This window comes from Scyliorhinus canicula, chromosome 15, assembly GCF_902713615.1.
Source record: "Scyliorhinus canicula chromosome 15, sScyCan1.1, whole genome shotgun sequence".
Classification (NCBI taxonomy): Eukaryota; Metazoa; Chordata; class Chondrichthyes; order Carcharhiniformes; family Scyliorhinidae; genus Scyliorhinus; species Scyliorhinus canicula.
In genome coordinates, this window is record NC_052160.1 from 41,546,440 (window position 1) to 41,569,288 (window position 22,849).

Sequence of the window (22,849 nt, forward strand, 5' to 3'; positions counted from 1 at the left end):
TCTGCCTGGGCTACGTGCTCTGGTCCCTGGAGTGTCTGCCTGGGCTATGTTCTTTAGTCACTGGAGTGTCTGCCTGGGCTATGTTCTTGAGTCACTGGCATGTCTATCTGGGCTGTGTTCTCGAGTCACTGGTGTGTCTACCTGGGCTGTGTTCTCTAGTCACTGGCGTGGGACTTGAACCTTCTCTGACTGCTTCCCCTTTATTTCTCATCACATGTCTAGCTGCAGGTAAAGTTCCGGTCAAAGACTTAATTCTCTGTTAATATGAGTCTTGACTATGGTTGGCTGCCCTAAATAAGTTGCCTGCAGTTATGGAACACGGCATGCGAGATCCGAAGATATTTTACCTGACATTTCACATTTATTGCTTTTCGGAAGTAATGTTTAATCTGCTAACACAAACTTATTCTTGGAAACAGATCTGAGATAAGGCAGAACACTTAATACATTTGTAACAATTCGTACTGGACTGGAGACTATACCCTCTGGGAAACAATTAGAAGGGAAGGCAAGAATTTTAACAAATGCTTGAAGGGGCAGAGGGGAATATTTCCATTAAAGGGTATAAAAGCTGACTGCAAATGATAAGAGTGTTTTGTTCAGTGTTATATGAAATTATTTGAGAGAGCAAAAGACCAGATAAGGGAGAGTGGCATTCAAATGGTGCAAACAAAGCTCACATTTGCTACTGGCGGCCACTCTATAGGCAGAGTGGGAACTCTGGGTAATTTCACTTCGCCCTCCAGCGCAAGCTTGATGCACTTTTACGGATCCTAACCCCAACCTCAGTTGGTCAGCCAATTCAGCAGAGGTCACAGATTGAAACAGGAATGCCCAGACTTGCTGTGATTCATTTACAGTGGACAGCAGGGCAGACAGGGGCTGGGTATAGATAGCAGTTATTGGAATCTCCAGCTGACTGTCAATTCAGAGACTTGGAGAGGAGAGGGAGAATAAAAAGAGACATTTCATAGAATTTACAGTGCAGAAGGAGGCCATTCAGCCCATCGAGTCTGCACCGGCTCTTGGAAAGAGCACCCTACCCAAGCCCATACCTCCACCCTATCCCCATAACCCAGTAACCCCACCTAACACTAAGGGCAATTTTGGACAATAAGGGCAATTTATCATGGCCAATCCACCTAACCTGCACATCTTTGGACTGTGGGAGGAAACCGGAGCACCCGGAGGAAACCTACGCACACACGGGGAGAACGTGCAGACTCCACACAGACAGTGACTCAAGCCGGGAATCGAACCTGGGACCCTGGAACTGTGAAACATTTGTGCTAACCACTATGCTACCGTGCTGCCCTAATACTAAGCACATTCAGAACACTAGAGCACCAGAAAACAACCAGTTCACAGGTTGTCATTGAACAAATTCCACGGACGCATTCCAGTGATTAATGGGACTTGTTATCTGCATCAGTTCAGAAGCTAAATTGACAAGGTGTTGTTCTTTTTACTGTTATGGGAACATAAAAACTGGCACATTGCGATACCTGCAGCCAGCTGAGAACTACTCTGCCCTTGCACAATTTCACTTAGCATTATGGAGCTGTGATGCCCACATCAAAACGAGGCACTTAACTGTTGTAAATTTTCCCTGTCCTTCACAGCTGCACACTCCGCTCCACCAGTACAGGAAAACAACACTTACCCTACTGGATCCACAGCTGCCCTGGTACTGGGATTGACTCCTGCTGGGATACAGTCAATTTGTCACCAGATACATTCCTGCTGATATAAATGATTTCTGCAGCAAGTAACTCACCTCACAACTCATTAAAGCCAGGACACCATCTACAAAACACAAGTCAGGACAATGAAATACTCTTCATTTGCCAATTTGAATGTACTCCAACAACACTCAAGAAGCTTGACACCATCTAGTCCAAAGGAGCCCACTCATCACCTTAAACAATCGTTTCCTCCACCATTCATGCAGAGTAACAGCAGATACTCCAGCAACTTATCAAGGCTCCTTCGACTACACCTTCCCCACGACATCTTCCACCTCAAAGGACAAGGGTAGCAGACAAATGAGAACATCACATCCTGAAAGTTGCCTTCCAACTCACACACTATCCTGACTTGGAACTATATCACCGTTCCTTCATCATCGCAGAGTCAAAATACTGAAATTATCCCAAACAGCATCATGGATTTACCTATACGAGATGGACTGCAGCAGTTCAAGAAGGCAACTCCCTATCATCTTCTGAAAAGCAATTTGGAATAGGCAACAAATGCTGGCCTTACAGTGATATGCTCACATGACATTAAATAGTTTTTTAAAAATCCTCCCCAGAGTATTTACCAGGGGGAAGATAAAGCACGAGGGACACACCCATCCTAGGTTATCACATGCCCACTGTCATCATTCGTTCCTGAGCTCCTGACAAGTCCAAAGCTCAGAAACAGTAACTGGGCACACACGAGACATCAGACATGAGCACAAGAGAGAGCAAGAGTGCACGAGAGAGAGGAAGCATAAGACAGAGAGGGAGGGAGGAAGGCCGGGGGCAGTTGCACGCATGCACCCACATACCCCGGATGGCAGGGCGTACAGGGGTGCCCGGGCCAGGGGGCAAGGCCATAATTTCCACTCTTACTTCCCATAGCATTCTTGGGATGAATCTCAACCAATCCTAGTGCCTTATCAACTCTTCAGCACAGGGAGCCAATCCAATACGTCCTCCTTATCAATTGTGAACCGTTCAAGTATCTGAACCGCCTCCTCTTCCACCATGTCCTGCGCAGCACCTTGGTCACTGGTAAATTCAGTTACAATACATTATTTTAATACTCAGCAATGTACTCCACAAATCCCCTTGTTGGTCCCTAATTGGCCCCACTCCTCCTTTTACTGTTTATATATCTGTAGAAGACTTTGTGACTCCCTTTTATGTTAACTGCCTGTCTCTTCTCATACTCACTCTTTGCTTCTCTTTTTTGCTTCTTCCAATTCTCCTTTGAACTTTCTATATTCAGCCTATTTTTTGGTTGTAGTCTCCAATGTACCGAGGCATTGCACAACTCTTCTCATAATATGCTGGATAGAACAACTTGATTTGCCCCAGTTAAGTCTCAAAGTCAGGATAAATATATATTCACAACAATATATGCATATCTCTCGGTGCTTCTTTTATGTTTCATGTTGTGAGAGTGGAGTTTACCCATCCTTCTAGACTGATACATCACATTAGACCAGGGGTGGGCAAACTACGGCCCGCGGGCCGCATGCGGCCCGCCAAAGGTATTTCTGCGGCCCACCAAGTCATTAAAAAAAAAAAAAATTTTTTTTTTAAATTTTTTTTTTTTTTTTTTTTTTTAATTTTTTTTTTAAAGGTTAATGGGTGGGGGGGGGCTGTTGGGTTACTTACTGGTATAGGGTGGATACGTTGACTTGAGTAGGGTGATCATTGCTTGGCACAACGTCGAGGGCTGAAGGGCCTGTTCTGTGCTGTACTGTTCTATGTTCTATATGAGGCGCCCAGAATCATAACCGGGTGAAGTAATTATTTTACTTAATATACTATGCGGCCCTTTGTGAATTGTGAATTTCTGAATGCGGCCCTTGCACGGAAAAGTTTGCCCACCCCTGCATTAGACCATTCAGCCCATTGTACCTGTGCGAATCTTTGAAAGAGCTATTCAATTAATTTCACTGCTCTAAACATTTCCCCCAGCCTGTAATTGTTTTCCTTTTCAACTATGCATCAAATTCCCTTTCTTAACAGCAATGATGCTTGTTTCTAATTACTGTGGGTTACAGAGCTGCACTTTTGTAGGGCACAATGGTTTTAAGCACTGCCTCCATTGGCATCATAACTTCTCTGGTACACTACTGTTAAAACAGGTATAGCCGACTTCCGGTTGCGGCTATGCAGAGCTAAGCCGCACGTTCGGCAGCTCCCGCCAGGATCGGACTTTTGAGCTCTTTTTAGGGCCCCCCGCAGTACTTTTTCGACATTTCCCGACATGGGAAGGAGTCAGCAACATTTCCCCAGCAGTATATGGCCTGAACCAGGAGTGGGGCGAGTAAGAAAGTGGTTGCAGCTCCAAAGCAGAAGCGAGTGAAGCACAAGATGGCGGCAGGCGGAGACCAGGAGGCATGGAGGCAGTGGGCGCAGGAGCAGCAGGAGACTCTCCAGCGCTGCTTCAGGGAGCTTAAAGCGGAACTGCTGGAGCCGTTGAAGGCTTCAATTGACAAGCTGCTGGAGACCCAGACGGCCCAGGGGCTGGCGATCCAAGAGATCCAACAAAAGGCCTCCGAAAGAGAGGACGAGGCCTTAGGCCTCGCGGTGAAGGTGGAGATGCACGAGGCGCTCCATAAAAAACGGCAGGAGAAGTTCGAGGAGATGGAGAACCGGTCGAGGCGGAAAAATCTGCGGATCCTGGGCCATCCGGAAGGGCTGGAGGGGTCAGACATGGGGGCCTATGTGGTCATCATGTTAAATTCGCTGATGAGAGCTGGGTCCTTTCAGGGGCCCCTGGAGCTGGAGGGGGCCCACAGAATATTGGCAAGACGACCCAAGCCGAATGTGCCGCCACGGGCGGTGCTGGTGCGGTTCCACCGGTTTGCTGACCGGGAGTGTGTGCTCAGGTCGGCCAAGAAGGAGCGGAGCAGCAGCCGGGAGAATGCAGAGGTATGGATCTACCCGGACTGGAGTGCGGAGGTGGCAAAGAAGAGGGCCGGGTACAATCGGACGAAGGCGGTGCTGCACAGGAAGGGAGTGTAGTTCGGCATGCTGCAGCCGGCGCGTTTGTGGGTCACCTACAAGGACCAACACTTTTACGTGGAGGAGGAGTGGGCCTTTGTGCAGGCCGAGAAGTTGGACTGAATCTGAGGGTTGGGTGCGGGGGTCTGCATGTAACCGTGTTATATTTTGAGGTGGTGTTCTCTGTTTAATGTTGGTTCTTTGTTATTTTCAGGGTGGGTGGGGCACTGTTTTCTGCTTGCGTTTGTTGGATGGGCTCCAGGAGGGGGGCAGACCTGCAGTGTGGGGGGCTGATGGTGTGAAGGGGGTGGGGGCCCCGCGAGGGGACCAGGCCGGTAAAGGGAGCTGCTGTAGAGGAGGTGGGGTCGGGCAGGTGAAAAGCGCGGGCTTTTTCCCGCGCGGAGGGTTGAAGGGGGCGGGGCCGGAGCTGGGAAGCACGGGCTTTTTCCCGCTTGAGAGCGGAAGGGGGAGGAGGAAAGCCTGCTGGTCGACACTGGGGAGGAGGGGAAGCCCCACGCTGGGAGGGGTCGGAGGAGTGGCGGGAGCGGCCGGGGTCAGCAGGAGTCAGCTGACTTGCGGGAGTGCAATGGAGGGAGCAACGCAGCTAGGGGGGTCCTAGCTGGAGGGGGGGGGATACCGGGTTGCTGCTGGAATGGCCAAGAAGGAGCTGGAGTATGTAGAGGAGGTCGGGATGGGGGTCTGCCGCCGGGGAACGGGCTGAGCGATGGGCGCGGGCATGTGGCGGGCTGAGGAAGGGTAATGGCTAGTCGGCGGGGGAGGGGGGCAGGTAGCCCCCTGATACAGCTGATAACCTGGAATGTGAGGGGACTGAATGGGACGGTCAAATGGGCCCGCGTGTTTGCGCACCTGAAGGCGATGTGGCCATGCTTCAGGAGACGCACCAGAAGGTGGCGGATCAGGTTAGATTGAGGAAGGAATGGGTAGGCCAGGTGTTTCATTCGGGGTTGGATGCAAAAAATCAGGGGGTGGCGATCCTGGTGGGGAGGAGGGTGTCGTTTGAGGCGTCGAATGTTGTGGCAGACAGCGGCGGGAGGTATGTGATGGTAAGCGGTAAGCTACAGAGGGAGCGGGTGGTGCTGGTCAATGTATACGCCCCGAATTGGGATGATGCGGGTTTCATGCGGCGCATGTTGGGCCGGATTCCAGATTTGGAGGCGGGGGGGCCTGATAATGGGGGGAGGGATTTTAACACGGTGCTGGATCCGCCACTGGATCGATCCAGATCTAGGACGGGTAGGAGGCCAGCGGCGGCTAAGGTGTTGAGGGGGGTTATGGACCAGATGGATCCATGGAGGTTTGCGAGGCCGAGGGCCAGGGAATTTTCATACTTCTCCCATGTGCACAAGGCCTATTCCCGGATTGATTTTTTCGTTATGAGTAGGGTGCTGATTGCGAGGGTGGAGGATGCTGAGTATTCGGCGATAGCCATTTCTGACCATGCCCCGCACTGGCTGGACCTCGAGTTGGGGGAGGAGAGAGACCAGCGCCCGCTCTGGCACTTGGAGGTGGGGCTGCTGGCAGACGAGGTGGTGGGCGGGCGGGTTCGAGGATGTATCGAGAGGTACCTGGAGGCCAATGACAATGGGGAGATCCGAGTGGGGACGGTCTGTGAGTCGCTGAAGGCGGTGGTTAGGGGGGAGTTGATCTCCATTCGAGCCCACAGGGAGAGGAGAGAGCAGAGAGAGAGGGAGAGACTGGTGGGGGAGATGGTGAGGGTGGACAGGAGATACGCGGAGGCTCCGGAGGGGGGATTGCTGAGGGAGCGGTGTAGTCTCCAGGCCGAGTTCGACGTGTTGACCACCAGAAAGGCGGAAGCTCAGTGGAGGAAGGCACAGGGAGCTGTGTATGAATATGGGGAGAAGGCGAGCAGGATGCTGGCGCACCAGCTCCGTAAGCGGGATGCGGCCAGGGAGATCGGGGCAGTTAAGGATAGGGGAGGGAATGTGGTGCGAAGGGGGGTAGACATTAATGGGGTCTTCAGGGACTTTTATGAGGAACTGTATCGGTCCGAACCCCCAGCGGAGGAGGGGGGGATAGGGCGCTTTTTGGACCGGCTGAGATTCCCGAGGGTGGAGGAGGGACAGGTGGAGGGAATGGGGGCGCCGGTTGAGCTGGTCAAAGGGATAGGGAGCATGCAGTCGGGGAAGGCGCCGGGGCTGGATGGGTTCCCGGTCGAATTCTATAAGATGTATGCAGACCTGTTGGGCCCCCTGTTGGTTAGGACCTTCAACGAGGCAAGGGAGGCTACGGAGGCTCTGCCTCCGACGATGTCTCGGGCGCTGATTTCCTTGATCCTTAAGCGGGACATGGATTCCCTGCAGTGTGGGTCATACAGGCTGATCTCACTCTTAAATGTAAACGCCAAGCTGTTGGCGAAGATTTTAGCCACGAGGATAGAGGACTGTGTGCCGCAGGTTATCCATGAGGATCAAACGGGGTTCGTGAAGGGGAGGCAGCTGAACACTAACCTACGGAGGCTCTTGAATGTTATAATGATGCCGGCGGTAGAAGGGGAGGCGGAGATAGTGGTGGCGTTGGACGTTGAGAAGGCCTTTGATAGGGTTGAGTGGGGGTACTTGTGGGAGGTGCTAGAAAGGTTTGGGTTTGGGGAGGGGTTTGTCAGGTGGATGAGGCTGTTATATGAGGCCCCGGTGGCGAGTGTGGCCACGAATAGGAGGTCGGAGTATTTTTGGTTATAACGAGGGACGATGCAGGGGTGTCCCTTGTCCCACCTGCTTTTTGCGCTGGCAATTGAACCCCTGGCCATGGCGCTGAGGGAGTCGAGGAACTGGAGGGGGCTGGTGCGAGGTGGGGAGGAACACCGGGTGTGGCTCTATGCGGATGACCTACTGTTGTATGTGGCGGACCCGGTGGGGGGGATGCCGGAAGTGATGAGGATTCTCAGGGAATTTGGGGATTTCTCAGGGTACAAGCTCAACTTGGGGAAGAGCGAGCTGTTCGTTGTACACCAGGGGGACCAGGAGGGGGGATTGATAGGCTCCCACTAAAGAGGGCGGAGAGGAGCTTCAGGTACTTGGGGGTCCAGGTGGCCAGGAGCTGGGGGGCCTTGCATAAGCTTAACCTCACAAGGCTGGTGGAGCAAATGGAGGAGGAGTTTAAGAGATGGGACATGTTGCCGCTGTCTCTGGCGGGTAGGGTGCAATCAGTCAAGATGTTGGTGCTCCAGAGATTTCTGTTCCTGTTTCAGTGCCTCCCCATCCTTATCCCCAAGGCCTTTTTCAGACGGGTTAACAGGAGCATTACGGGGTTTGTGTGGGTGCACAGGACCCCAAGGGTGAGAAGGGTGTTCCTGGAGCAGGGCAGGGATAGGGGGGACTGGCGCTGCCCAACCTCTGTGGGTATTATTGGGCTGCCAACGGAGCGATGGTGTGCAAGTGGGTGATGGACGGGGAAGGGGCAGCATGGAAGAGGATGGAGATTGCGTCCTGTGTGAGAACGAGTCTGGAGGCGCAGGTAATGGCGCCACTGCCTCCAACGAGGTATACCACGAGCCCAGTGGTGGCGGCTACCCTCAGAATTTGGGGGCAATGGAGACGGCACAGGGGGGAGGTGGGGGCCTCGATGGGGTCCCCGATACGGGGGAACCACCGATTTGTCCCGGGGAGAATTGACGGCGGGTTCCTGAGTTGGCACAGGGCAGGTATTAGGAGGTTGGGGGACCTGTTCGTAGGCGGGAAGTTTGCGAGTCTGGGTGAGCTGGAAGGGAAGTTTGGGCTCCCCCCGGGGAGGTAACATGCAGGTAAGGGCGTTTGTCAGGCGGCAGGTGGCGGAGTTCCCTCTGTTGCCGCCGCGGGGGGTCCAGGACAGGGTGCTCTCGGGGGTGTGGGTTGGAGAGGGGAGGATCTCGGCAACGTACCAAGTGATGCAGGAGGTAGACGAGGCCTCGGTGGAGGAGCTGACGGGTAAATGGGAGGAGGGGCTGGGTGAGGAGATTGAGGAGGGGACGTGGGCGGATGCCCTAGGAAGGGTGAACTCCTCCTCTTCTTGTGAGAGGCTTAGCCTCATACAGTTTAAGGTGCTGCATAGGGCTCACATGACTGGGACAAGGATGAGCCGGTTCTTTGGGAGCGAGGACAGGTGTATTAGGTGCTCAGGGAGCCCAGCAAACCATGACCATATGTTCTGGGCATGCCCAGCGCTGGGGGAATTTTGGAAGGGCGTAGCAAGGGCGGTGTCGAGGGTGGTAGGATCCAGGGTCAAACCGGGCTGGGGGCTCGCAATATTTGGGGTTGCAGAGGAGCCGGAAGTGCAGGAGGCCGGCACTCTGTAGTAGCCTGGCGGAGGATTCTTCTTCAGTGGAAGGATGCGAGACCCCCAAGCGTGGAGGCCTGGATCAACGATATGGCGGGGTTTATTAAATTGGAGACGGTGAAATTTGCCCTAAGGGGATCAGTGCAGGGGTTCTTCAGGAGGTGGCAACCATTCCTAGATTTCCTGGCGGAACGGTAGAAAAAGGCCAGCAGCAGCAGCAGCAACCCGGGGGGGGGGGGTCGTCTCTTTGTTTAGGGTTGAAGGGACGTGTATATTTGTTCTTTGCTAATGACGGGCGTTAATTTATTTCTTCTTTTTTGTATACACCGGGGGGTTGTTCTTTCTTTTCTTAGTATTTTTTGTTATTGATATTTTGTGAAAATTTGAATAAAAATTATTTTTTTTTAAAACAGGTATAGCCCCAACGTTAGCGGATACTTTAAATGAGCTGGTTAACAGGGGAAATTGATTTGCATAGTAGTAGTTACCACGCTCTAATGGATTGTGATACTGCACACCAATGGATTGATACTGGATTAGCAAACTCAGAGGTTACAAGTTCAGACTCCCCCGTGACAAGCTGTGTAACTAAACTCAATAAATCTGGTGGTTTGTGTCTGTGAAGGTTTGTTGTAAAAACCCAACTGGTTCACTCATGTCCTTTTGTGAAAGAATCTTCCACCCGTAGCTGCTCTGGGCCAAACGATGACTGCAGTTCCACACCACATGGCTGATTCTTAAATCCCAGGGAGCGATTAATGGGCAATAAATGCTGCCCTTGCTAGTTTCACCTGGAACCCAGAACAATTTGTTTTAAAACAACATACTCCCTCTTGTGGCAACAATATATTTTGATCCAAAGTTAGCCAAATGGTTCAATTAAATAGAGACGATCACACTGCTGCCTCACGGCGCTGAGGACCGGGGTTCGATCCCGGCCCCGGGTCACTCGCTGTGTGGAGTTTGCACATTCTGCCCGTGTCTGCGTGGGTTTCACCCTCACAACCCAAAGATGTGCAGGTTAAGCGGATTGGCCACACTAAATTGCCCCTTAATTGGAAAAAAATAATTCGGTACACTAAAATTATTAAAACAAATAGAGGCTATCACCTTCCTCTCGGGCAAGTGTAAAGGATCGTATGGCACTACTCTGAAAAAGAATAAGAGTTCTGCTCTGAATAATGCTACATCTACCATTATTCTATTGCAAAAGATTCAGGAAATTATGGTACAAATAACTACGACGCACCATAATTTCCTAACAGGTTGGTACTGCTCTGCTCTATTGGTACCCTTGCCAAAACAGCGAAAAGTATTAGATTGGACAATTTTTTTATATTTATTCCTCAACCAACAAACACTAAACCACACTGTATGGGACATTTAACATACTGCCGTTTGTGGGACCTTGCCGTGCATAAATTGTCAATTACATTTCCTGCATTACAACAATAATTTCAGATTTATTATATTATATGTATTTGGTGCAGTAAAAGCCTGGGTTAGTGTGCGTGTGACTGCTGCAGTCATGTTTTTTCAAAGTCCTGGTTTAGAAGACCTTAGGCGGGTTTCTCCATTAGCTGACGCCGAAATCGCAAAACTCAATTGGGTTCCAACACCAAAATAGGTTCCAACGGCAGAATCACGGCGGCCGGCAATTTGACGCCAAATCGCAATTCTCCCGTCACCTCGATAACGGCATCCATGCGTTCTGGAACGCACGTACAGTAAACACCGTTTGCATGTCATTAGCGGGCCCGACCCGGTATTCTCGGGGGCCTCCGCGATTCTCCACCTCCGATGCGCCGAGTTCCCGATGGTGCGGTTCACATGTGCTTTTAAAAATCATTAAACTGGCATGGTGGCTGATAAGGGAGAGTGAAAGGAAGTAGGACACAGAGAGACGCAACTGTGGGCTGCCGGGCCGGAAAATGCCAGGGCCGGTGAGGGTGACGGCGGAACGGGCCTAGTGGCCGGGGTGACCACTCCATGGGGTGACCCCCCCACGGGCCTGGGGCGGTGCCCAGACACGGACCAGCATTGCCGCAGCCTACAAGGCAGTTATCTTGCTGTGCATCCCACTGACCACCCACATTGGCCCCTGGTTCTGCAGATTGACACCGGCCTCATGTTGCCCCCACACCCAACCCTCTGCCATACCCCCTCATCCAATCTGGCCGCCACCCGGTGACCCACCCGGGGCAACGCCCACTGTAGCCCTCACGAGGGTGTCGGATGGGGGCCACAGAGCGTACCACTGACAAGGGCAATGCCAGAAGACTGTACCCCTGGCATCAGGGACAGGCACCAGGGCAGAGGCCTCCCATGGTGCCAGGCACCGAATGGGCCAGAGGTGCAGAGATGGGGGGGAACATGCAGGGGCAAAGACCACAGTGCCAACTGGGGCGACCATGATTCCTGGTGGAACTGGTTGGGCCATGGGGGTACGCACCCTACTTATATGTCGGCCTTTCACCCCCTGCAGACAATGTATATTGTAATTCAACCAGCAATAATGGCCTCCCTGCTAGTCGCCGTAGCCAGAGGAAGAGAAGGAAGTTACAGCAACGTAGTGTGCAGCAGCGGAGTGTGCAGCAGCAGCGGAGTGTGCTGCAGCGGAGTGTGCCGCAGCGGAGCGTGCCGCAGCGGAGCGTGCCGCAGCGGAGCGTGCAGCAGCGGAGCGTGCCGCAGCGGAGCGTGCAGAGCGGAGCGTGCAGAGCGGAGCGTGCAGCAGCGGAGCGTGCAGCAGCAGAGCGTGCCGCAGCAGAGCGTGCAGCAGCAGAGCGTGCAGCAGCAGAGCGTGCAGCAGCGGAGCGTGCAGCAGCGGAGCGTGCAGCAGCAGCGGAGTGTGCAGCAGGAGTGTACAGCAGCGGAGTGTGCAGCTGTGGAGCGTGCAGCAGCGGAGTGTGCAGCTGTGGAGCGTGCAGCAGCGGAGCGTGCAGCAGCGGAGCGTGCAGCAGTGGAGCGTGCAGCAGTGGAGCGTGCAGCAGTGGAGCGTGCAGCAGCAGCGGAGTGTACAACAGAGGAACAGGAGGCAGCCACCCAGTATGGGGAGCCGAGTGCCCAACAGACCAAGGAGGAGGTGCCATGGAGGCGGTGCATGAGGCCTCATGCGGAGTAGACTCGGTGGGCCGAGTGGCCTAATTCTGCTCCTCTGTCTTATGTCTTATGGTGTGTACCAGCCGTGCCTGTCATTCAAGGACCTGCTGGACCGAGCATGCCGTCAAAGACTCCGGCTGAGCAGGGAGACAGTGCGACATATCTGCCAGATCATGACATACCTGGTACCGCAGGAATATGCGGGAGGACACCCACTCCCGGTGACCATCAAGGTGACGGTTGCCCTGAACATTTACGCAACGAGGTGCTTCCAGGTGCCGAGTGGGGATCTGTCCGGAATCTCACAAGGCTCGGTGCACAGGTGTATCAATGCCGTCACGGAGGCCCTATATGCCCAGGTGGCTCAATACATCCACTTCAATGTGGACCAAGCTCACCAGTATGTCAGGGCAGCAGGGTCGCCGCCATCGAAGGACATCCCGGATCCAGGGGTGATCGACAGAATGCATGTCCCCCTAAAAGCACTTGCAGATGACAGACTGCTCTACACCAACCGAAAAGGGCTCCACTCAACAAATCTATAGCTGATAGGTGCCCATCAGCTGTGCATCATGCACATCTGCGCCCGATATCTGGGAAGTGTGCACAACGCCTTCATTCTGAAACACTCAACGGCTCCTGACATGTTCGCGATCCCCCCCCCCCTCCCCCTCCCCCAGAAGGGGGTGTTGACTCCTGGGCGACACGGGTATCCACTGCTGTCGTGACTGATAACACCTATCCAGAGACGACAGACCTAATTAGATACCCCCTACAACGACAACCATACAGCAACCACGAGCGTGATCGAGCGGTGCTTGGGCCTCCTGAAGATGAGGTTCAGGTGCCTGGACTGCTCTGGAGGGGCCCTCCAGTATGACACTGAGAGGGTCGCCCTCATCGTGGCGGCCTGCTGCATCCTCCACAACATGGCGTAGCAGAGGGGCGATGTGCTATAGGAGGAGGAGAAACGGCAGGCCTCGTCTGAAGAGGAAGATGCGGGGGAGAGGGAGAATGGGCAGCCCAGGCAGGCAAGGGAGGCTGCACGACATGTGCACCAGGGCTGATGTGCACAGGACGCTCAGATTGCCTCTAGGTTCACCAACTAGGGGGAATGGGGGGGGAGCTGGCATGGGGCACAAACACCGCACCCCAACCCAACACACCTGCCCCTTCCCCCTTCAACCACAACCCCCTCTGTGATACATACCTGCCACACTACAGGGTATGGGCCCTGGGTTGGCAGTAACACCGGGTCTGGTTCAGGGGATGGAGGATGATGACAACCCGCTCTGCGCATGCTCTGGTGCTCCACATCATTTGAGAAAGTCTGACTCCTGCTCACGATAGTATTTTCCACCTGGGTGATCCCTGCCTGGAATCTGGCCATTCCATGACACAGTCCCATCAAATCCCTGGAATCTGGCCATTCCATCACACAGTCCCATCAAATCCCTGGAATCTGGCCATTCCATCACACAGTCCCATCAAATCCCTGGAATCTGGCCATTCCATCACACAGTCCCATCAAATCCCTGGAATCTGGCCATTCCATCACACAGTCCCATCAAATCCCTGGGCTGACGGTGGTGGGGACAGCGGAGGAGGGAGCCCAGTCCACCCACAACATCTGCCCATGTCACAGGCGTGCGAGCGGAGCTATCCCCTGAGGCTTCCCCACCACCTGGCACTGTCAATCCTGGGGCCCGCTCTGGTCTCAACCAGGATCTGCTCGCAGCCACGGAATGCAGAGAGTGGACCATCCCTATGTGGGACTGCGCCACATCACCCATTGACTGTTCCACCACCTTCTTGGTCTGTGTGACATCAGCCAGTGACTGCACCATCTCCGTCTGGGACTGGGCCACCTCTGTCTGTGAAGGCGCCACGTTGGTCAGCGCCTGGGCAATGCCGCTGCCGATCCCAGTAATGGTCTGCTGTGACTGGGCCACACTCAGGAGCGTCGTTGCAATTTCCAGGTGGCTCTGGCACATGGTCGCCTGTGAAGCAGCAACCCTGTCCTGGGCCAGGGCCAGCAGCTGCACAGAATGCCCCAGGCCTTGGACATGCTGATCCATAGCCAAAACTGTCGCCCGCAATGCCTCCATCACGGACACCTCCCAATGGTGTTTACCTGGGTGGCACGCGTGCTATGGTCGGCCACCATCTCCTGCTCATGGTTGGACTCCAATTGCACCTGCAGGTGCTGGATGCACGCCGACAACCCCTCATTATTCCCTGCGACTGCATCTCCATAATCAATAGGACTGTCTGTTCCAGAAGTCCTCCACCCGTCTGGACGGCAGCTAGTTCCTGGGGTCGGTCTACCCTCCGACCATCCGCCCCCTCGGGAGTTCCTACCACCATCTGCTCCACCGGATCAGCTGTGTGGTGCACACCAGAGGATGTCCCAGGAGCCTCCTCAGTAAAGTGCCCTAGCGAGGGGAGTGTTTTTGGGATGGTGGAGGGTGTTAGTGACAGCTGCGACGGGAAGTCAGTGTCATCGCCAGTCTCGAGCTCGGAGGTCTCCTGAGTCTCGGGCGGAGGGCTGGTGTCCGAGCCGCTCTCAGCGTCGGTGCTCGGCTCATAGGGGGCTCCGGCTGTGGGACAGGGGACACCAGATGGGCCCGCCTCACCTTCAGCGGGTCCTGCAAGACAGTAGACAAGATGTACGATTAGACCGTGGGCCCGGGGGGGTTGGGTTGGGTTGGGGGGAGAGCGTCTGTGGGGGAGTGGTGGAGGGTGGGGGGGAAAACAGGTAACGATAATGTTAGACAGTCTGGCACATACAGCCCAGGGGATGAGCAGCTGGTGGCCTCAGTGGCCAGGGCACCCGACCATAGCGGGCGGTATGGTGCCGGCATGTAGTGCAGGGTAGGATTTCGGCCGCCCTCCCGCTTGGTGGGGAAGGGGGGTACGGTTACGGGTGTATGGGATGCGGCTGCTGCGAGGGGCACAGTGCTGCCTACTCACCCTGGCCACCCTGAGGAGATTGTGCAGCTTTTTCTGGCACTGTTGGCCATTCCGGATGGTGTTACCCACGGCACTCACCACCTCTGCCACCTGCGCCCAGAGGCCCACCCTTGATGCTCCACCCTGATGGGGCGAGTACCCGACAGCATGGGCCACGTGTCCTCTCACTTTTCGGGGACCTCGCGTGGCGGCTGCGGACTATGTCCAGCACCACCAGAGCCGGAGGGGGGTGGTTCCACTGGCAGGGGGGGGGAGCGTTCCACTGGCAGGGAGGGCTTCGGCAAGGGCTGGGGGGGACTGATGAGGGGTAGTCCGGAGGTGGCGAGTGGGATTACAGGAGTGCAGTTTTTGGCAGGCCGAGTCCGCGTGCAGCCGGCCTATGTTGTACGGCATGCCAATGACCCGGCAATTCTGCCTCAGTATCAGCAGGTAAAGGTGTTGGGGGGGGGCTTTACTTGGCATGGCTGCTAGCCCTCCACGCCAGCTTTTTGGTCATTAGACCAAACGGATCCTACAGACATAGACGCAGAATTGGAGAATCCAGCCCTTTGTCTGCGAACATAACAGCAGTTTCTGAAAAGGCTGGCAGGCTAAATTGTAGTTGATACGGGCAAGAATCTGCAGCTTGTTCCTGATGTCTTTCACAAAGCAGTTTATCCAACACATCCCTTTCCAGTATTCCTGGGTTGGCTAACTGTAGTTTAAAGAGGAGTTTGATCAGAGCTGGGTATTGGTTGAGTGGAGATAAAAGATAGCAGTTCGGATTTATCATAGAATCATAGAATTTACAGTGCAGAAGGAGGCCATTTGGCCCATCGAGTCTGCACCAGCTCCTGGAAAGAGCACCCTACCTAAGGTTAACACTTCCACCCTATCCCCATAAACCAGTAACCCCACCCAACACTAAGATCAATTTTGGACACTAAGGGCAATTTATCATGTCCAATCCACCTAACTTGCACATCTTTGGGCTGTGGGAGGAAACCGGAGCACCAGGAGGAAACCCACGCACACACGGGGAGGAAGTGCAGACTCCGCACAGACAGTGACCCAAGCCGGAATCGAACCTGGGACCCTGGAGATGTGAAGCAATTGTGCTATCCACAATGCTACCGTGCTGCCCTGTTTTGTTGCGCATTGTTTAGCAGGTAATAATAAGCTATTGTCATCATGATATTAAAGTTATTAATACTGTGTGAATAATAAAGTTTGTTTTAATACATTGTATCCCTATGTGTGTGAGGAATTACTCCTTGAACAAAGTATCCTTTCCTCACAATCTTGCAAATTAAATTAAATATTAGGGTTTCTGTCCAGTATCCTCGCAACTGTTGGGGTTTGGTCCAGGATCATAATACTACCAAAGTTCTCTGTAACGTTGTGTTGTGGGCAGCTAGTTTTTCCAATGAGTGGTAGCTTTAAATATTCTACAGGTGCAGAACTGAACATGGAACAAGGCCTCTCTGATACCTTCCAGGCTACTGCATGGATGTACAAGCATGCAACTTGCAGGAACATTGGTAACTATACTTCAAAAGTACTTCATTAGCTGTAGAGCTTTAGAACATCCGAAAGTTGTGAAAGGTGCTCTAGAAAAGCAAGATATTTCTTTATTTATGTTAGCGTGGGCCTTTATTCATTTGTAGGCTTGGGTATTACCTGACTGGTCCACTGTAGCTGGGAGTGCCATGCTGCCAGCAGAGTATCGTAGAACTCGGTTAGTTGGTGATTCAGACTGAGGTCACTCTGACAAAGCTCCTGCCACGCAGAAACCAGCTGACTCTGAAGAACACAAAGCACAAAATCAACTAAAGGAATGATGCACTATGAGTTACTGCTACAAACAGTATAAACACAGCCTCGAATGCACCCTCGGCACAATTGCAGCTTATTTCACGTCCTTACTTCCTTAACCTTCCTATGCCCCACTAAGTGGAGAGCTAGTAGGCAGCGAATATTCTATAATCCATGATTAATGACTCTGAATGTAAAGACAGGGCATAAATAAAGGGCTATGTTGCATCAACACCACCCCCTCCAGTTTGCAGCTCACCACTCAAGGTGTTGGCACGCGGGCTCATACTGCGACATACGAGGTTCATGTTGGAAGAGAGGCTGGCACCCAGGGATAGGTAGGGCTCACCCAGCTCTCTCTAATACACTGCTTTAGTTACCATCGCGTGCCAGCCTGAACAGTGAATGAGAGATGAGCCCAAACCGGCAGTTCCTAGAAATCATGTGGTGAAATTCATTGAATAGCGATCAGGAGAAGGGACTCTAAACCCTCCACCCAAGGTAATAATAATAATCTTTATTGTCACAAGTAGGCTTACATTAACACTGCAATTAAGTTACTGTGAAAAGCCCCTAGTCGCCACATTCCGGTACCTGTTCGGGTACACAGGGAGAATTCAGAATGTCCGAATTACCTAACAGCACGTCGTTCGGAACTTGTGGTGGGAAACCGGAGCACTCGGAGGAAACCCACGCAGACACAGGGAGAACGTGCAGACTCTGCACAGTGATCCAAGCCGGGAATCGAGCCTGGGACCCTGGAGCTCCGAAGAAACAGTGCTAACCACAGTGCTCCATGATGCCCTCAGGTTATTAACAAAAAAAGAGCGGAATCACATTCCAGGGGATATTGCGATGGGGATTAAATGATGAAAGTGCCGTAAATGGTTAATTGACGACGCACTATGTCTGAAATTAAACAGGAACACAGGAGATTTTCCCCATCCTCATAGGACAGGGACTTTCCCACAGCTAATCACCCAGCCCCACAGCAGTAATTTCCACTGTTTCTCATATAAGCCCCTGCGAATATTCCACCTTTTGATTTTAGGTGATTAACCCTGATTTTTACCCACTCCCCACACTGCCCCCATCCTGCCAGTGTCTGGCCAACCCTTCCTTGAAGTACTGGGAGGACAGCACTGTACCCAACCTTGTGGCACTTGTAGTAATAGGTCAGAAGCTGGGGCATTCGGTCCACTGCCACAAACACTTTCACAAAAAGCCGGGCCTGATCTGAAATAGAAACAAATACAAATAGGTAAATACTGCAATCTGCTGCTCCCTGGATCTTGTATTTACTTCCTCCCTTATTCACAATCTTGCTGGACTATTTTTTCAGGTGAACGTAAACCATTGCACAGAAGAACTCCAGAGTCCTTCCCATGGTCAATATTTATCCCTCCACCAACATCATCAAAGACAGATGTTTGAGTCACTATTATATTGCTGCCTGTGCAAAGTTGCCATGTGCAAATTTGTTGCTGTGCTCCTTGCATTACTACTGTGAGTACACTTCAAAAGTATGCGATCAAGGCTTTAAAGCACTTTGGTACATCCTGTCACAGAAGGCAGTATAGAAATCTACGTTTCTTTTTAGTTACTGTTAGGGACTTGTCAATGTGAGCAGGTGACCTACTCCCAGGCATCTCCATCATTGCTCCTAACTTGTGCAAGCTGCTCGGGATGTGAGGGGGGGGGTGGTGTTTAGGAGGGGGTGTGGTGTTTAGGAGGGGGGTGTGGTGTTTAGGAGGGGTGGTGTTTAGGAGGGGGTGTGTTTAGGAGGGGGGGGTTTGCTTCCATCACCATTTCTGGCAGTGAGTTCCAAAGTATTCCAGATCGCTAAGTAAAACATTCTCTTCATCGCACTTGTTCTCTTGCCAATTACCTTAGAACATACAGTACAGGAGGCCATTCGGCCCATCGAGTCTGCACCGACCCACTTAAGCCCTCACTTCCACCCTATCCCCGTAACCCAATAACCCCTCCTAACCTTCTTGGTCACTAAGGGCAATTTAGCATGGCCAATCCGCCTAACCTGCATGTCTTTGGACTGTGGGAGGAAACCGGGGCACCCGGAGGAAACCCATGCAGACACAGGGAGAACGTGCAGACTCCGCACAGACAGTGACCCAGCGGGGAATCGAACCTGGGACCCTGGCGCTGTGAAGCTACAGTGCTAGCCACTTGTGCTACCGTGCTGCCCAAACCTCTAATTATCAACCTCCTGCCACTGGAAATAGTTGCTCCATATTTACTCTACAAAAACAGCTCATAATTTTGAATCATGCCCCAATGATATCTTCCCGCAACCTTCTTTATTCCAAGGAAAAAAATCCCAACTTCTTTTGAGTACATTATTCAAGGAAAAAAACTTTCAGAAGACACACAGAAAAGTCCCTTGCGCTTCATGAACACAACCTAGACAGCTCAGACAGATTCGTGGTTTAACCCTGGAGTCAGCTGATCTGTAAGAGGGATGGATTGTGGGGCACAATTAGTTTCTATGTCTGAAAGAATGAGAAGGCGGATTATTTAAATGGAGAGTGAATGCAGAAAGCCGTAGCATAAAGGGACTTGGGGTCCTTGTTCATGAAACCTAGACAGCTAGCATACAGGTGCAGACGTTAATAGGGAAGGCAAATGGAATGCTGTTTTTTACTTCAAGAGGTGATGCTGTAACCGTACAAGATACTAATGAGGCCATATTTAGAATACTGTGTACAGTTTTGGTTCCCTTATTTAAGGAAAGATATATTATCACTGGAGGCAGTACAGAAGAGGTTTATGAGGATGATTCCGGGTTTGGAGGGACTGTCACAGGAGGAAAAATTAAACAGGTCGGGTACGTGCTGCTTTGAGCTTAGAAGAATAAACGGTGATATGATTGAAACATGCAAGATTCATTCTTAAGGGGTTAGACAGGGTAAATGTTTTCACTCATAGGGGAGTGTAGGACCAGAGGGCAGTCACTGAATAAGGGAGTTCTAATTGAATACAGATTTGAAGTAGAAATTCTTCTCTCAAAGAGCGGTGAATCTTTGAAATTCTTTACCCCAGGAAGCTGTAGGGTCGAGTCCTTGAGCATTTCCACAGCCGAGATCTATATGTTTTTAATCAGATGGGGAATTAAAGGTTATGGAGTCAAGGCAAGAAAGTGGACTTGGTGAATATTAGATCAGCCTTAATCTTATTAAATGGCAGAGCAGGTTCAAAAGGCTGAATGGTTTGAATACTCCTGTTCCTATTCCTACTGGTATGTTGGTCTTTGAGCTATTTCCGGGTTTTGGAGGAGGGGGAGGAGAGGCTGCACAAATCAGAATAATCAATCAGGGTTCTTATTGGTGATCAAATATTCACTGACTGACTCATGGTGTCAGGTTGTTGGATGAAGGCCCAACTGAAATTGATTGTGATGTCCTCACAGTCAAATAGCCTGACTGCACTGACTACTGGCTGACGTGTAAAGAATGGTCACTTGAGTATGGCCCGGCAACACAGCTAACTCATCACAGCTTCTGCAGAACAGGGTTTGGGGGTGGGCGGGGGGGGTGGTGTCCGAGGGGTGAAAGCAAGCTGACCACCTTCGACCAGGTCTGACAAATGTGCCTTTAGTTCCAGTACTTATAAAAATTCACTGCTAATGAGTTATCCCATTAGTCTTTTGGTAAAACCTTTGGATTTCTGCTCCTTCTGTAACCTCACTCTCCATACCAAAAGGAAAACCCAGACATAAAAGTTTGCATTCTGGTGTCATTCACATTCTTTCCACTCAGTTTTCATTGTGAATGATCAGAGATTGCTCGTTGATAGCCCCTGCTGTTCGTTCCTAGCTTTTCACTTGAGCTTCTTACAGAATGTTCAGAACAGAAGGTCAGTTGCCAATGTTCTCTTTCCCTTCATCTCTCTGAAAGAACTATCCCCCTGGTCGTTTCACCCTTCAGCAATGCTCACTGACCCATAGTGGCCCCTGATCCAGCTACACCTCAATTTTAAAATGATTAATTTTCCTTTCAAATCCCACCATGGTCCCTCCCTATCTCTGCATTCTCCTCCATAGAATCATAGAAGAATTATAGAATCACTACAGTGCAGAAGGAGGCCATTCAGCCCACCGAGTCTGCACCGACCCTCTGAAAGGGTATCAGGCCCCCATCCTAGCCCCTTAACCCAGTAACCCCACGTAACCTAACCTTTTGGACACTAAGAGGCAATTGATCATGGCCAATCCACCTAACCTGCACATCTTTGGACTGTGGAATGAAACCGGAGCACCCGGAGGAAACCCACGCACACGGGGAGAAAGTGTAAACTCCACACAGATAGTCTCCTGAGGCCAGAATTGTACCTGGGTTCTGGAGCTGTGAGGCAGCAGTGTTTGCCACTGTACCTCCAGTCCTACATCCCTCTGAGATCTCTGCGGTCCTCCAATTCTAGCATCTTGCATATCCCTGATTTTAACCACACCACTATTATTGGCCAGGCTGCCTTTCCAAATCTCCCTCCTCCTTTAAGATTTCCCTTCAAACCAGGTAGCACGGTGGTGCAGTGGTTAGCACTGCTGTCTCATGGCGTCGAGTTCCCAGGTTCGATCCCGGCTGTGGGTCACTGTTCGTGTGGAGTTTGCACATTCTCCCCATGATTACGTGGGTTTCGCCCCCACAACCCAAAGATGGATTGGCCACGCTAAATTGCCCCTCAATTGGAAAAAATGAATTGGGTACTCTAAATTTATTTTAAAAAATATTTTCCTTCAACACCTACCGCTTTAAAAAAGCCTTTGGTCACTTGCCCTAATAAGTCTTTTTGTTACTCATTGTCAACGTTACTCTGATCATTCTCTTGTGAAGTGCATTGAGATGTTTTACTGCATTAATGGCACTATTTAAATGCAAGTTGTTGTTCATTTTGAAATAATGGGGAACGCAAGGGTACTAAATGTCACCGTGTACAATGTGTGAAGGAATTTCAGATTGTTATATGTATTTTGTGCAGTAAGGGTTAAACGCCCAGTGCACGTGTGGCTGCTGCAGTAGTATTTTTTTAAACCCTGGTTTGCTCGGCTGCCAGGCTTTGTGGCTAAAAGAGGTGCAATTAAAGCATCATAAAAGTAAGATCATAATTCATTCCAGCCATGGATATTATTTGCTGAAGTTGGGTAAAAGGGATTTTGTTTATATTAAGGGTGTTCCCCGGGGAGTAGAGACATCGTGCTCAGCTTAGTGAGGTGAGGTAGGTAATGGAAGGAGCCAGGGGCTGAAGCAGTCAGATGTTGAGGTTTCAGTTTAGTTTTAGATCGGGATGTGAACAGAAGACAAGCAGTTTCTCTCAATGCAGTTCAGTTAAAGATCTGTTGGTAAACAGACTAGCAGCTTCTTTCCACAGTTCACTGAAAGATTTTACTGAGGACAGGCCAACAGCAGCTGATCTCAAGACAGTGAGTTAAAGATGTGCCTGTGAACAGAATAGGCAGTTTAAACAGTAAGTTGAAACAGGAAAGAATCTGCAGCTGGAACCTGAAGGACATCGCTTTTTCAAAGTGCTTTATCCAAGCTGTCTCATTATAGAAAGTATTCCGGAGTCTGCGAACTGTACTTAAAAGTGGATTTTAGTTTGAGATGGGTGTTGTTTGAGTGGAAATAAAGATAGCAGTTAATAATGAAGGATTATTTTGTCAGGCGGCACTGTGGCGCAGTGGTTAGCACTGTTGCCTCACGGCGCGAGGACCCAGGTTCAATTCCGGCCCCGGGTCACTGTCCGTGTGGAATTTGCACATTCTCCCCATGTATGCGTGGATCTCACCCCCATAACTCAAAAGATGTGCAGGGTAGGTGGATTGGCCATGTTAAATTGCCCCTTAATTGGGAAATTAAAAAAAGAAAAAAAGGATTATTTTGTCATTGTATTGATAAGCATTGTTTAACTGGTAATTGAAAGCTATTTGTATTTATATGGTTAAAATT

At 51.4% G+C, this 22,849-nt stretch overlaps 1 protein-coding gene across 4 annotated transcripts in view; it reads right to left on the reverse strand.

Annotated features, from left to right (window-relative positions):
* Positions 1-22,849, reverse strand: part of cog7 (component of oligomeric golgi complex 7) — a 75,943-nt gene that overhangs the window by 25,001 nt on the left and 28,093 nt on the right. For all 4 annotated transcript variants that reach the window (XM_038820469.1, XM_038820468.1, XM_038820467.1 and 1 more), the window contains exons 6-7: positions 18,040-18,122; positions 16,752-16,874 (exon numbers count right to left, since the gene is read on the reverse strand). In XM_038820469.1, coding sequence (XP_038676397.1) covers positions 16,752-16,874; positions 18,040-18,122 — 206 coding nt within the window. The remainder of the gene's footprint in view (positions 1-16,751; positions 16,875-18,039; positions 18,123-22,849) is intronic.